This window comes from Ruditapes philippinarum, unplaced genomic scaffold (assembly GCF_026571515.1).
Source record: "Ruditapes philippinarum isolate M1 unplaced genomic scaffold, ASM2657151v2 ctg8456_1_1_1_1, whole genome shotgun sequence".
Classification (NCBI taxonomy): Eukaryota; Metazoa; Mollusca; class Bivalvia; order Venerida; family Veneridae; genus Ruditapes; species Ruditapes philippinarum.
In genome coordinates this window covers 89,314-105,294 of record NW_026862384.1, presented here as the reverse complement: position 1 = coordinate 105,294, position 15,981 = coordinate 89,314, and the positions used below count along the sequence as shown (strand labels likewise).

The following is a 15,981-nucleotide window of genomic DNA, read 5'->3' as shown; positions in this document are numbered from 1 at the left end:
TTGATAACGATGATTATAGGTGATGATGCAATGATGATGACAATGGTGACGACAAAGATGATAATGGTGATCGTCGTAGTGTTTATGATGATGGTGCTGATGATGTTGTTGTTGTTGATGGTGATGATAATTATAATGCTTGTGGTGATGTAAGAACTATTCAAATGTTGGTAATATGCTAAAGCTACAATTGCCGTGTAATTCATTCTTAGTATCAGTTCTACCAATATACATATATCGTCAAGTCATAACAACATTTCTGTATCTATATCTAATCTACTGTCATACATTAGACAAAAATCTTAAATGCATAAGCAAACACAAATGACGACAATTTCTACAGCAAAATTTCAAAAGTTGAAAATATGATAAACGCTACCTGTTATTCAGCCGGTAAATTCCATCTTTATTTGTCAATCACTGATGTTTTTACGAAATGATGCGACTTATACACATGCCAGCTACACTTTAATCTATACCGTACAATCTAGTTTCATATTTACAATTGGTCATGCATCGTAGATCTCTTTTACTTGAGAAAATAACGAAGTGTTTAAACTTTGTAATGACATATAAAATGGTAAAGTGGCGTTCTGATTTATGTTTATGTATATTCATTTATTTTTTTACCAGTCATATGTTTACATGTGAATCACAAAACGATTTTTTTAATAAGTAAGCTTGCTCAAAAGTGACGTCCTCGGACAATTTGCTACTAAGGCGATCCCGAGTTTCTTCCCTTGTATTCAGTAGAAACAGAAAATCGATGTCCATAATTGACAATGTAAATATTACACTTAATAAATCAAATATTTGTTAATCATCTCATTATATTTAACATGTTTATTCATCTTTGATTTACAAACAGGGCGTGCAACTTTGTATTGTTAACATATTGGTCGAATAATAAAAAAGAAAAACGTTGTAAACTTTGTATTGCAACATGAAGTAACTTAGTTTTCTTTTTTTTCCCGAAATGTTAAACTATCCAATTTCGTTAGGGATATTTGGTTAAGTTATCCGTCGAAAAAATAACCTTTAGAACCAATACAAAATGTACATAAAAAGAAGTAAAATGATATATATTGAAAACACCTTTCAAGCTTTAAAAATCACGATGCGTTATAATTATTATATTAGTTCAGCATATGTTGCACACACTAAATTTCGGGATGAAAAGTGTCACAAAAAGACGGATGTCAAAATAATATGCGGTCCCGATTCATATTGAAAAGAAAGAAAACGAACGAACATTTATTACACTTGGAAATTGATTTTCCGTGAAATAAAATTATATATTATTAAGATAGGGTATAGTTTTCCTTATTAGATTATTTTAAGATTTTAGGTACAGAATTATCTATATTTTTTCTAATTTGAAAACAATTTTATCCAGTATGTTTATTATGTACGTTACTTACCGAAAGACTTTCTCCTTTTTGGCTACAATGTATGATCTAATTTTTTAGTTTACAGTCTTTCCAAACATATATAAACATTCATTTATCCATTGTTTATATGTTTCTCACTTGCTAAACATGAGTTTATCCATTTTCCTCCTTACTTGTCAGATTATTTAAAAAGTTTCGCGACTGTTTTCAGATGTCGATCTTATAAACAAATTGTTTAACTATGTTTCTTAGGCAAACTAAAATTTGCATAATCATTTATCGCATATGACATTGTATAAAATATAAATTAGAAAATACTCAAATTATCACAAATAAAAACCAGCCATTCATTTCTTAAAGTAAAGCAGACGACAATTTCTATGCACTTTTCGAACAGACTATAGTCTATTGCATCAAGTTTGTAAGCCGATACCTGATTGGTCTGTTGATCTGTATCTGGATAGTTACATGATCAGTGTCGAGTAGACGCTCTTTGCGCTTGAGTGCACAGTTACAGACCATCTTCTTTTTGAGTATTTGGTAAGATATTTATATCTAAATTATCAAGGATTGGTCGGGAAACAATTTTACAGTCCTTATTTTTATCTTATTTGAAAGGAAAATTGCCATATATGTTTTATTACTGTCACCATGGTACGGCCCTTTTTACCAGATACAATTTCAAAACTTTTAACAACGCGTCCGGTATGCATATTTTTCACGTGGGCATTCTATACCAAATTTTGTTTTAGCTATACATTAAATAAAATTTGATTTTAAAATGCTGCTTTATTTTATTACAATTAAATTAGGATTGAAATTCGTAATATATCGAGCGTGTAAATGGAAGTATACTTTAAAAGATAGGTATTAAAATTTACGTCTTGTAAGTCAATATTGGACGCCAAAATACTCACAAAAATAACTTTAAACCTCCATTAAATCCTCTGTATTCCCTTTTGATGACCTAACAAAAACAGTTACAAACAGACAAAATATTTTATTTTCTTCTGGCAATTAATTTTAAAATGGACACGGTTTTTCTTTGAGTTGATATTTCAAACATTGATTACGAAAGCAACAATATTTATTCAGATTTAGCATTTATTTAAAGCATTATAAAAAGATACTATTCTATAATCAAAAGATAAATAAAATATTTATTTTTTTAAATCTTGTGTAAAAATGGATTATTTTAGTAGAATATATAGTGTCACACACGATGCAATAAGGGAAACTACTGTGGCAAAACTCCACATTAGTACCTATACGAGTTATCTGTCAAAAGTTGGATATACAAATCTCAGGTCAAATCCTACAGATTTTTTTTCAAGAAAAATTAACTCAAGTTACTTGGTCTACAACTTATATACAAACTTATATACATTAATGTCTCCACAGTATAACGTAACTGTCTACTTCTTGCCAAACATTAATAAGCCCTTATCCGAATCTTAAAGGAAAGGGCCGAAAAATTGCGAGTTTACATTTCACAGTACACTTGCCTTTTTAACCTATTCAAATAAATCTTCCCCAACTTTTTCCAAACTTTTATCTTGTTTTTGTTTTTAAGTATCTTTTTAAACCTAAGATCTTTTGAACAATCGTCAATTTCACTATGAATTAATTCGCAGCTTGATTCATTTTTTTTTCTTTTCACAAACTGTAAAGATACTAAGTACTTTAGTATACATAGATAGGAGATCACCGTTTACAAGCTTTATAGCTTTCGGCAATGACCAGACAGGCCTGGAAATAATTTTCTGATATAAACGTTCCATTTGACGAAGACTTATAACTTGTGTGCAAAATTTCATTTCTATCGCTCACTCTATTTTTTCCAGAATAAATAATTCTAATTAAAAAAATCACCCAAAATTGAAAAACGTTGCAACGCAATTTACACAAACAAAATTATGGTTTTTAAGTTCCCTAGCAGATTTTTGTAAGAACTACAACTTTCATGTGTTTGAGGCGATCGAACTTCAGTGGAGCTCCTTTAAAGGAACTCAGTGGGAACCTCAGTGGAGCTCCTTTAAAGGAACTCCACTGAGGTCCAAGGGCATAAAAAACCCATAAAATTTTAAAATTTGGATTTTTTTTACATCGATCACCTAGGGTACTGAAGACAGAAAGATATGCAAAACATAATTAAGAAATATACTCGAAAAAAATCAAAAGCGTATTTTTGTGCTATACTTAGCCCGTTTCGAGTGAAAAGCGTTTAAACGCTTTTCAATTTAGTGTCATTCGTATACAATCAAAATAATTATTCTGGAAAAACAGAGAAAGCGAATGCACAGAAGTTATTGGTCTAGACCTTAATCAAATTATATAATAATTAAGAATAAGAATATTTATCTCGGAAGCTTATTTCCAGTCCCGTCATGTCAAAAAATCTCAGGGCAGTCCCTTTAAGACATCTTTATATGCGTTTAAGCTGCTTAAAAGATATACTATGCTCAAATTTGATATAAGAAAATAATGATAACTGCTACACGGTCTCTTTTTAAATATAAAAAATATGTCTTGACTTTACACAATGTAGATATATTATTTTTAAAATTCTAAACACTATTGGTGGTCACAAAATATAAATATTAGTTATTTGAAAAAACAAAACTGGCAGTTTTCCTTTTTAGAAAAGATCAAATTTACTTACCTGTAATAGAGAACGCAGCTTCCCATACATAGTTTATTCATTCATTCATTTATTTTTTCAAATTAGACATAATTTAGTAAGAATTTCATAGATTTCAAAACATTTCGTGATTAAAATATTTTACCTAAGGATGAGCAAAGCATTTCTTTAATAGATGTTATCCGGAACTCGGCAAATGTTTTTTTCCCCAAGCTAAGTCTGTTACTACAATATGATAAAGAAGAAGTGTTCGCAGGACACTATTATAAAGATGAAGTGTTCGCAGGACACTATTATAAAGAAGAAGTGTTCGCAGGACACTATTATAAAGAAGAAGTGTTCGCAGGACACTATCATAAAGAAGAAGTATTCGCAGGACACTATCATAAAGAAGAAGTGTTCGCAGGACACTATTATAAAGAAGAAGTGTTTTACAGGCACTATCATAAAGAAGAAGTGTTCTCAGGACACTATTATAAAGAAGAAGTGTTCGCAGGGACACAATTATAAAGAAGAAGTGTTCGCAGGACACTATTATAAAGAAGAAGTGTTCGCAGGACACTATTATAAAGAAGAAGTGTTCGCAGGACACTATTATAAAGAAGAAGTGTTCGCTTTAGCTGATAGTTGGTTATTCGCAATGCCTTACTATTTAACAGCTGCATGGTAGTTGGTACTTCAATCCACTATCACCAGCACGAAAATGTTCGAACATATACATTTTTTAAACACAAAATAAAGGAGGGAACCTAGTTGGTTGTTCGCGTAAATCCCAAACGTAGTTGTTTATTAGAACATTACCCACAGGTATATAGCTTTATACACTTTAATATGGAAGTCAAAAAAACTACTCTGTGAACATTTAGTTACCATTATAAGATCTACACATTATTTAACATTCAGCGCTACATTCAGCGCTATTTTCTTCATTATCATAAAATACGCGAACCCAACGTTTCTGAGCATTAACAAAGAAAAACGCCACTCTCGCGTTAGAAATCCAATACATGTGAATTGTCCCAGTTTTTAACCTATTACAGCAGCGTGTGTACGTCAATATATCTGGACATATACGAAGCAAATTGAAGGATTAGGTTGACATACATAGACTAACATTCATACGTATACACATATATTTTAATATAAATATATATTTGTGTAAGAATAATACGTTACATCAAAGGATATTCTTTATTTTTTGGTGTTAAAGGTAATAGATTTAGGTTTTCTTTTTCCTTAGATTCTAAAATAGATTTTTCAGTACTTAGTCTTTAGATTTTTTCAGTATTACATGTATAGATTTTTCAGTATTATAGTAATGCTATAAATGCATGTTACTCATTAGATATTCATTAACGCTCTTAGACATGGTTAATTGTTCAGAAATGGTAAATACGAGTTTCATAACGTTAAAATTATTAGATATAAGATGCTTGTCACATAAGGAAAGTAGCAATGAACGTGAAATAATTTGTCATAAAAGTAGCAAAATGTAAACAAAGAAGTATTTTGACTTCGATACAAAATACTTAATAATCACTATAACTGTTATAATTGCCAAAAAGGCAACAGAAGCAAAATAAGTGATTGACCTTGTAGCTATAACGGCACACCAAAGGAAACGCTTTTTAGAATTTCACAAAGATTTAAGGATCAGGATCAAGATCAGGATCATATTTAAAAACTCGAATATTATCCGTTGTTTATCTAGTTATTATTGACATGGTAAAACTGGACTCGGAAAATCATGTTTATGAAATTTAGAATAAATTTATTGTTATTTTTGCAAGATACCGGCATTTTACAGTTCATCCAAATATTGATATTGATCCTAAAATTGATCCTTATTTTGATCCGATTAATTTTGTATTTGTTTTGTTATTTGTTGATTTTATCGTAAAATAGGTTGGTTTCTTTGCAAATCAGCAATGTCTTACATTTAACCATATGTGCCATATATTGTAGTAAAAACGATCAATTTTAGTTTTATAAAACAATGAAAATAAAGTCAGGATCATTTGATCTTTTCTTTGTGAGTAGAGGGCCAGTATATTAAACGATGAATTACTATATCATTTATCAATAACGTAGGTAATGTATATCATATAAAATCAAAAATGTGTTAACGACCACCCTTGCACAAAGGCAACTTTCTTATTACCATTGACGGATAAAAAATGACTAAAGAAACCCCCAAAATATAACTTAAGTAATGAATATTCATTTAATTATAATAGCCAACCCTGTGTTAACGACCATACCTGCACAAAGGCTACTATCTTATTACCATTGACTGATAAAAATGACTAAAGAAACTCCCCAAATAAAGAACACTTGTCTTTATAGACCACAATTTGTCTCTCCCTTTGGTGGTCGTTGTTTACAGGTTGGTTTGACTGTTTACTGTACCCTCGTGTAAACCGAAATGAAACATGTTTAACTATCTACTGTAATATTTCCAGTTTTCTAATATTCATAACTATTCTGTATTTATCTATTCTAATATTCATAAATATAATTTTTCCAACTAAATACATATAATACTAATTGTATTCCTATTATATGAGTATAAACTATATAGGAAACTAGCGTCATGTCCAGATTAAATCTAAATGCTCATAGTCACGTTCGTCATTGAGGTTAAGGAGAACGTGACGACTGATAAAAAATTAACCGAGTCTGAAACATTTTCAATTTTGTCGTTTTAGGCCTTCTTTAGGGAATCTGTTTTTTTTTTATTAGATATCCACGCACAGTTCAATATGTAATAGTTATAGTATATGAAACGAGTTAGTTACGAGGGTATAACACTGGCTGGGGCGACATCAAGGGGTGTTTCTGCTAAGAAATGGCGAGGCCGTTAGGCCGAGACAATTTTTTTGCAGAAACATCCCGAGATGTCGCCCCAGCCAGTGTTATACCCCCGTAACTAACGAGTTTCATATACTATAACTGTTTTATCGCAATGGCATAATGTTTTCTTTTTTGTATAGAAACAAATAAATAAATTCATCGTTAGCTACATTACAGTTATTTTATCATAAGCCAGTTTTTCAAGTTGTTTTCGCTGCCGCAAAAAAAAAAATATACAAAAGACATCCAATATAAGAGGCGGATTGTATACTGTTACCAAGATTGATTTAAGATTAAAGGGCTTTTTTCATTTCATTAACTATCTTTGTTTATATTTTTCATTGTATTTATATATTTATTTTATTTTATTGATTTCATTTTTTTATTATTTTATGTTGGTTTTTTTTTTTGCTACTGGGAATGGTCGTTACCACTGCCCCATTGGAGCCTCTATGAAAAAACTGTATTGATATATACAAGGTGCGAAAAAAAACTCGACCGATATATAACAGTCCAGTTTTTTTACTATATGAATCAATGAAAAAACTGTACTGTTATATATCAATACAGTTTTGAAATGCTCATTGAAGTGTACTGAGTATAATGGGTTAGAAAGAACAAAGGAAAAGCTCACAGTCATGCGATAATATATGAAAGAAAACAATATATACAAGGTGAACATGTCCTGAGTTTTAATACATTTCAGGGAGAATTTTAATGCCGATCTAAATGTAACATTCCTGTTGATATTGGTTTCGAATAACTTAAACATAATTATTAAACCAGATAGATAGATAGATAGATATTCTTTATTTCCTCCATTTAGAAGAGCATATCATATGTACAAATATAATATAATCGTGACATATTTACAAATATTACAGTTACATATATAACAGTTTTATATGATATTAACATTGTTTCAAACATATTCATACATCCTGTAATCGTATAAGGTTTAAGAAGCGGATATTTACAACCATTACAAACAAATGATAGATGTAATTACTATACGTAATTCATATTTGTAATCATTACAAAATGAGTTTTAACAAAGATAATCACCACATTCGTAATTATACCAAACGCAAAACTTTTACAATTGTTATAAATAAAATGCATTAAATTGTCACCATCATATAACATTTAAATGTTACAAAGTATTTCAAGTGTGCGTTGTTGTCGTTTCAAATTCTTTAAAGCTATGTATTGCAGGCACCTTCTATCAAATATATCTAAAACACAAGCCTTATCATCCGTATACTGTATGTAATGGAACAGACATGTAATGTATTGATCTAGCTACAGTTTTAAAAAGTGCCACCCTGTTGCTATCTTCCATGTTGAAGGATGGAAACCCAGATAATAGTTCAATAGTTTGTTCATGGTAGTTTAATGAGCAATAATAAGTATAGTTTTCGTAGCCCAAGAAATTGTGAATCTTTTTCCACAATTGTTGTCTATAAATGTCATTTATTGGGCAGAATAACAATACATGATGCACCACAGACTGTAAGAGTCGTCTACATACTGGACATATCCTAATATAATCATGAGAAAACAACTGACTTAATACTAATACAATTGTTCTACAATAGATAATTATAACATTTTTTTCTCATTTTTATCTGTCACTTGTTTAACAGAAAATATGGAGTGGAAAAGTTTCGTGATCAGAGATGAAAATGGCACAGAGCTTGAATTAATACAACACGAGGAAATGATTATGCCGGCAAAGTATCTACAAATGGAACCCGAGAAAAAGCTCAAACTTATTCGTGAATATAAATACAAGAAAGACGATATTTTGCTTTGCAGCTACCCTAAAACGGGTATGTACGTTTAGCATTTTTTTGATGGGAACTAAAGCGTTCAATGCATTCAGCCATTTAACTTAACGCATATGCTAGTTAACAGGTTCAATTAAACCGAGCCTGCAACATTTACGATTTTGCCGTGTTGGGCTTTCTTTAGGGACTCTGTTTTTCTCTATTCTGTATTACACAGTAAATGATATGCAGCACTGAAGATGGTCGGTAACAAAATATGAAAAACAAGATCAACAAGGAGCCGTTCCTTGTGCAATGAGCCCAACCCTCACACGACCAAGCAGCACTGGCAAGGAGCACAGCAGAACACGGCTTCTTGCTGGCGAATACTTATCTCATTAAGGTTTCATTAAGCTAAAATCACATTGAAACAATGTCCTTAATTTATAAAAATTGTGTTAATTCCTAATGATAAGTCTAAGGTCGAAACAGCAATCCAAAAGTCGTATAAATTGTACAGTTGTCTTTTTTTCTGTGGCCTTCATTCCTGTAAATGAAGCTGCTCATTTAGGTAGGGCGTTTACTTCTCTTTTTAAAATGAGAACATCAAACTTCATTTAGTTGTCGTATAAGCTCAATAAAAGGTTTGGGGGTCATGAGATGAACGCCACCCTCTTTTGTTGATCTTGTTTTTCATTTTTTTGACAACCCTTACATAATTATTATATAGCTTTTTATAAACCCTTTCCTTGTTGATCTTGTTTATCATATTCTAAAGGCTCTTTTTTGCTGTAACATTAGCTATAAATAATATTTTCTTTGCGTGCCCTGTAAACTGTATTCAAATGCAGTTGCAACGCGGATTGGCACATTCATTGAATTATGTTCAACTTAATAAAAATAATTATATTGTATTGAACTATATTGTTATATTTTTATTCCATAGGCACGCACTGGATATCGAATCTTGTCTACTTTCTGACAACACCGGGACATGTAGAGTCTATGACAACGGTTCCCCCTATGTTAATGGATATGATTCCACTGGACAAATGGGATGCTGTAGAGAAGAGTCATGTCATTAATTCCCATTTAAGGGTCAACCGAGTTCCCCGTGAACATTTAGAGCAAGACGGAAAGGTTATCATCATAACCCGTGACCCGAGGGACACCATGGTTTCTTTAAAGTATCATTTCCAAAAACATGACTTGGTGAACCGTGCAAACTTCTCTTGGAATTTTTTCTTTGACCAGTGGTTGGAAGGCAGTGGTAAGTTTCTGACATGTTATTGAAACTAATTAAGTTAAGGACATTATATTGTCACGCAAACATGTCATGATTCTGTTCTGTTTGATTAAGCGATAATTAAAACTGATGTACCCAGCCCATCACCGGACCAATATTTACCCTATTGACTGATCTGACTTTCATTTTTGGAACTTATTTTATGGGGATATCAAGATACAACTTCTCTAAAACCCGGCAACACAGGACCATCGACAGGGAGCCGAGCAAAGACACCAAACAAAAGCAGACCAGAGCACAAGGCACATTTTACTAAGAATGTTTTTTAAGCGTCCACCCTAACGTTAATGAAACCATGTCATAGTCACTTATTCTGGTTCACGGTACCTACACCATGTAACTTTATTTAAAAGTAGGACAGAAACCAAGAAAAGCCAGACCAGGATAAATTTTCCTCACTTACTATTTTTAAAATTCCATTATTTTTATAGGATATAGGACATGTATTAGACATCTAAAAGAACAATTTCATAAAAGTAAAAAGCGGCAAAAAAGATGTGCAGTGTTACCCAATCCCATTTGTTTGTTTATAAAGAATATAACCGTAAAACCTAAAAGATATCTAGCTACCCTACGGAACGCTGGTGGTTCTACTCTAGATTACCGTTCGCGTGATGCTCCTTTTTTGATTGGTTTATAATGACATCTCGTCTGTTTCCTGTCCTGTTTAGTGTTCTGCTGGGCTCCTTGCCGGTGGTCCTGTGTTGAAGGATGCGTTCATTGAATGCCGCGCTTCCTTGTTGATCTTGATGTTTTTTTCCATATTTTAGGATTTCCTCCATCAGTAAAGCTAGAAATCACCATTTGACCATTACAGTGACCGTGAAGCTCAACCCAAATAGTTACTTGTTACTGAAATACCGCATATACCCTAAAGGAATATACTTCACATTTTTCTTTTATTTTCTTTAGTGCCATTCGGTTCATTCTTTGACTATTACAACACATGGGAAACTGCAATGAAAGAAAATAAAAACCTGAATGCTCTTATTGTTCATTTTGAGAGTCTAAAAACTGTAAGTAAAGAAGATTATTCAAAAAGATGTCAGAGTTAAAAAATATATTTGATTATACGTTAGTTATCATGAACAAAATTTATATATGTTTCACATGATTAATGCTTTTATTTTTCACTGACATTTACTTTTTGTAATGAAATGTAAATAAATGATTATTTACTTATATTCAAAACTGTATATACCTGTTTATTAATAAATTATCGAGCAATACCGAATACTATCGAAAGGCGGCAAACACACCAACTATATTACACACCAACTATAATTTATTTTCCAAATCTTTGCGCATTGTCAGCATTTCTCTTTGATGAATACGTAGATCAATGTCAAAATTTCATATTTGTTCTTATGTCCATTTGGACATTTCAAGTAATAAGGTAATATATTTTATAGGAAACACATATAACGATCTGATGGACCTAAGGGAATAACCGTGTCATATTCATCTTAGTCCATCTGATGAGTTATTTGGACACAAAGACCCAGTTGAATATGCCAATGAGCAGAAATTCTTCCAAATATCTAGAGTATAAGCTTTAAGTCATTTAAGACTACGGTTCAATATGCTTTTCAAATAATATGATAACACATTATTCTGTTGGATGGTTTATGTATGTAACAGGATGGCTTAAAAGAATTGCGAAGAATTCAAAAATTTCTTCAAGTAAACAATACAGACGAGCGCCTGCAGCAAATTCTAGAGAGATGCTCAATCACGAAAATGAAGTCAGACATAGATACCGGGAAACTCGGAGCCGCTCTTGTAGATAAGGATGGCAAATCGTTCATTTACCGTAAAGGTAATAACTATTTTCCCATTACTTTTTTGAAGAAAAAACAAACATACAAAATAAAACACATCTTCGTAACACATGTTTTACAGATACAGCAAAATAAAATAGTATATTCAAAATGGAAACCTTAGTTCGACCTGGCAAATGGTTTTATGTTTGATTTGATTTAGCCTGTTCTTAGATGGCATTAAGAAAAGAATGTATAGCCTATGGGTTCGTTATTCTCAAAATGAAAATAAGAGATACAGAGATACACGTAAAAATAACTTTTGAAACCAGTTAAGGTCTTCTGATGATAACGTATTGATAATGTGTTTAGGTTTAAGTGATTAAACTACACATGTTCTGTCTTGTGCCCTGTCCTGTTTTTGTTTGGGGTCCTCCTGGGCTCCTTGCCACTGGCTCTTGTTGCTGGATCGTGTGGGGGTTGCGTTCATTGAACGCCGCCTTTCCTTGTTGACCTTCTTTATCATATTTTATTGTTTGTATTTATTGGCATCACTACTCTATGATTTTGTGTTTATTTAATACCAATTCTTCTCTTATGTTATTTTTTTTTATCAAATACCAATTAAGCCTTGTTTATTTTAATATCCTAACTTACTTTTGATCTCATTTGATCATTTTGATCTCATTAATATAATTATTGTTTTACGCTCTGATTAACATGTCATGTAAATGACCCATGATTTGTGGAAAAAAACTATATTCAATTCTATTCTTCCTTATCATACAAATACATAGATTAAATGTAATAAAAAAAATAAAATCAATGTGTCTTTTACGCATACGTCAACTGCCATTACTGATCAAATATAGTTAAGATTTTAATAGAGACGCTTAATATAGTAACAGCAAACAACAATAAAAGAGAAGAAGACAATAAATAAAGAACGATCAAAACGGCAAAATTTAAAATGCTACATGCTCGGTTTAATTGAGCCTGTTCATGAACTGCAAGCTGTCGTTCGTTTTTGGTAGACGTTTGCAAATAACATATTTATTTCTAAAATATATTCAATCTAAATTATGTTATATGTTAGTGGCACTTGTTACTTTGTTGATATAGTAATTATGTCTTATTTCAGGGGATATTGGTGAATGGAAAACCCATTTTACAGTAGCACAAAGTGAACGTTTTGATCAGGTGTTTGAGGAGAAGTTTAAAAACAGTATTTTCAAGAAGTAATGTCTTGTTGTTTATGTCTAACTCTGATAAACAAAACAAACTTGGTGTTGAATGTTAATGACAATTACATATTGTTAATAAACTGGTAGCGTATCTAAAAGGTTAAATGTTTCTTATATATGTATGTACATCGCATTGTGAGATATATTTCGGACGTAAATATTGGGAGTACATAACCATTAGGATTTTAAATTGTTACTATCTCACATATCTTCACTTGTAATCAGGATAAAACAAATCCTCACGTTTCAATGAAATTTTCAAAGTTATTACTTATCTAAAAGCGAACAGTATAGACCACTATCAGACAGAGGGTCGTCGAACTTTGTCAGGACTTCTTGCATCCTCTTTGGCTCCTTTCTACTAGTTCTTGTTGCTGGGTCGTGTGAGGGTTACGTTCATTGAACGCCACCTTTCCTTGTTGATTTTGTTTATCATATTTTCGGTTTTATCACGTAAGAACATGTTTCATAAACTGGAATCACGTGTGAGACATGCGCGAAGTTTGTGACATCATCGACCCTTTAGTCACTTTGGAATTTCTGTATATATACGCGTTAATTCAATGTGGTTTATTTTCTTAAATATTTGATTGTATCCATATATTTACTTATTAAATGGTATTTTGGGTAATTTGATTTCTATATGAGTTTCACATTGAAGGTTCCATGATAACCGCCGTATGAACACATCTGCGGATGTTTCTAAATTCAAAATTTTACTATTTCACGTTTAAATGTTGAATTCTGCTTGGGCCGGTGCTAGGGGGCGTGGACGGTAACTTGCACTTTCCAGTACCGTCCATGAACAGGCTCAATCAAACCGAGCCTGCAACATTTTCAATTTTGCTGTGTTGGGCTTTCTTTAGGGATTCTATATTTATCTATTTTATTTGTCGCGAGTTAATTTGCCAAACTAGCTATAAAATCAACAAAATATGAACTGTTTGTAATTTCTCCGATGTAAACATTAAACATGATTAAAAACAGACAGGGTCCTAAGAAAAAATCATTCGTTCAAATTAAACCGTCATACAGATAATTGATCAGATTTTGGCTTACCTAGCTGTCATTTTATTAAAAACTGACAATATATCTAGATCCGATAAGCTCTAGATCTAGTTACATGATCTTAAATTTCAGTACACTTATTCACATTCTAAACTGTCTTTTCTATAATTTTGGTCTAGCATGAATCTGATTTTTTATCGATTTGCAAAATTGAAAATAGATAAAATATTGAATATTAAAGTGTCTCATTACGTTAATTACTCTTGATATGTTTATCATTATATTGTTTAAATTGGACATTATAATAAAAATAATTTATATTTTTACTTATCTTAATGTCATGTCTCTATAATAAGATGTTAATTTCAAATGAAAAAATGAATAGTAAGAATTCTGTTTGTGGTTAACGTCACTGTCAAACCTTCTGTTTAATGTACATTATAACAATATAGTCCTAAACAGTTTTTGGCTTGTCTTTTATTAAATATTACGTTGCGTTCACCAGCAGCCCACAAAGTAAAAGGACACAGGGAAAGGGGACTACAGTGCGGGGAAGGGGAGAGGCAAAAGGAAGATACTTCCTGTAGACGAGAAAAAGAACAAGAAGGGATACAAAATTTTCACCATAATAGTATGAAAAAACAAAGACATACATCTAACTAACACAGTGGGGCTCCGCCTAAAAACTGTCAGCAGCATAAGAAATACTGGGAAGCTTAAACTGGTTAATTGTTCTCCAAACCTCACTCTCACTCTTTGCCACACCCTGTTACTGTTACACGAGACAATGTAAGTAAAATGAATCTACACCAAATGAAATTCTAACACTTGTCATGTTTACAAAAGGTAAAATAAGTAAAAGACGAAAGTAAAGATAAAAATGCAAAGGCAACGTTCACAGGACACAACCCCTGACAAACCACAACACACCTAAGTAACACGAAGAAATGATCATAGAAATATTTATAAATGTAAACCCAATGACCATAACAAAAGTAATATATGACTTAATGGATGACAGAGCAACAAGAAAATCACCAACAAGGACACGACTAAGCAATTCAGAAAACGAAAATTAAGACGATTCAGTCCCGATGGGTTTAAAAAACTGTCGATCATTGAGTATCCCACTTGGTCTGTCAGATGTAATCAAAAGAGGAAAGCGTAACGTGCAACTGTAAAAGAGTTGGTCACATAGCATGCCATATGTTTTAGGATTCTTATTTTCTCTATTTTGGTATAGTTGGGTCATAACTTCTTCTTATAAAACGTAAAGACAACAGAAAAAGTACCATGACCCAAGATCTTACGAAGTTTGAAAATCACATTCCTATTGAAATCAAGCTTGCTAATCCCTTGTCACAGGGGTGTTTTAAAAGAATGAGAATAAAGATCAACAAGACAAAGCAACCCTGCCCGACCAATCCAGGAACACAAAGAAGGCACCGAACTAAAGATTTGGAGAAGACACAAGGGCGGTGGGATTTGTAATATTAAGTAAAATAATAAGAACTTAAAGGGGCTTTGTTCACTATTGAATTTTATATTTATTTGAATTATCATTTTGTGGATGTTTCTAAATTCAAACTTTCACCATTTTCTCGTTTAAATGTTGAATTCTGCTTCAGCAAAGAAAAACGTCACCCAGAAAGTTGTCAATATTGTGAGACTTGGCTTTTCTTGATTTAATTGTCGGTTACTATTATTTCTTTTAAATATCATGTAACAAGTGAATATTCTGTCTTATTTTTATTTTGGCTCTCCCTGGACACCTTGTCGCTGGTTTTTGTTGCTGGGTCTGTAAATGTTGCAGGCTCGGTTTGATTGAGCCTGTTCATGGAGGTAATGGAAAGTGCAAGTTACCGTCCACGCCCCCTAGCACCAGCTTAAGCAGAATTACGATGATGGTGAAACCGACAAAGTATATAAGGTAAGGTTACGGCTTTTTACTGAATGGGCCTTCACTACGACCAAGGTGTTTTTCTTTTTCAAGTTTATCTCTTAAAGTT

At 32.1% G+C, this 15,981-nt stretch overlaps 1 protein-coding gene across 1 annotated transcript; it reads left to right on the top strand.

The window, feature by feature from the left end:
- Positions 1–5,091: 5,091 nt before the first annotated feature.
- LOC132718945 (sulfotransferase 1C2-like) lies at positions 5,092–14,403 on the top strand. The gene is made up of 6 exons (XM_060702657.1): positions 5,092–5,242; positions 8,532–8,717; positions 9,601–9,924; positions 10,873–10,976; positions 11,602–11,779; positions 12,862–14,403. Exons 2-6 carry the CDS (start codon positions 8,537–8,539, stop codon positions 12,960–12,962), a joined length of 888 nt encoding a protein of 295 aa, XP_060558640.1. The 5' UTR covers positions 5,092–5,242; positions 8,532–8,536; the 3' UTR covers positions 12,963–14,403.
- Positions 14,404–15,981: the final 1,578 nt, after the last annotated feature.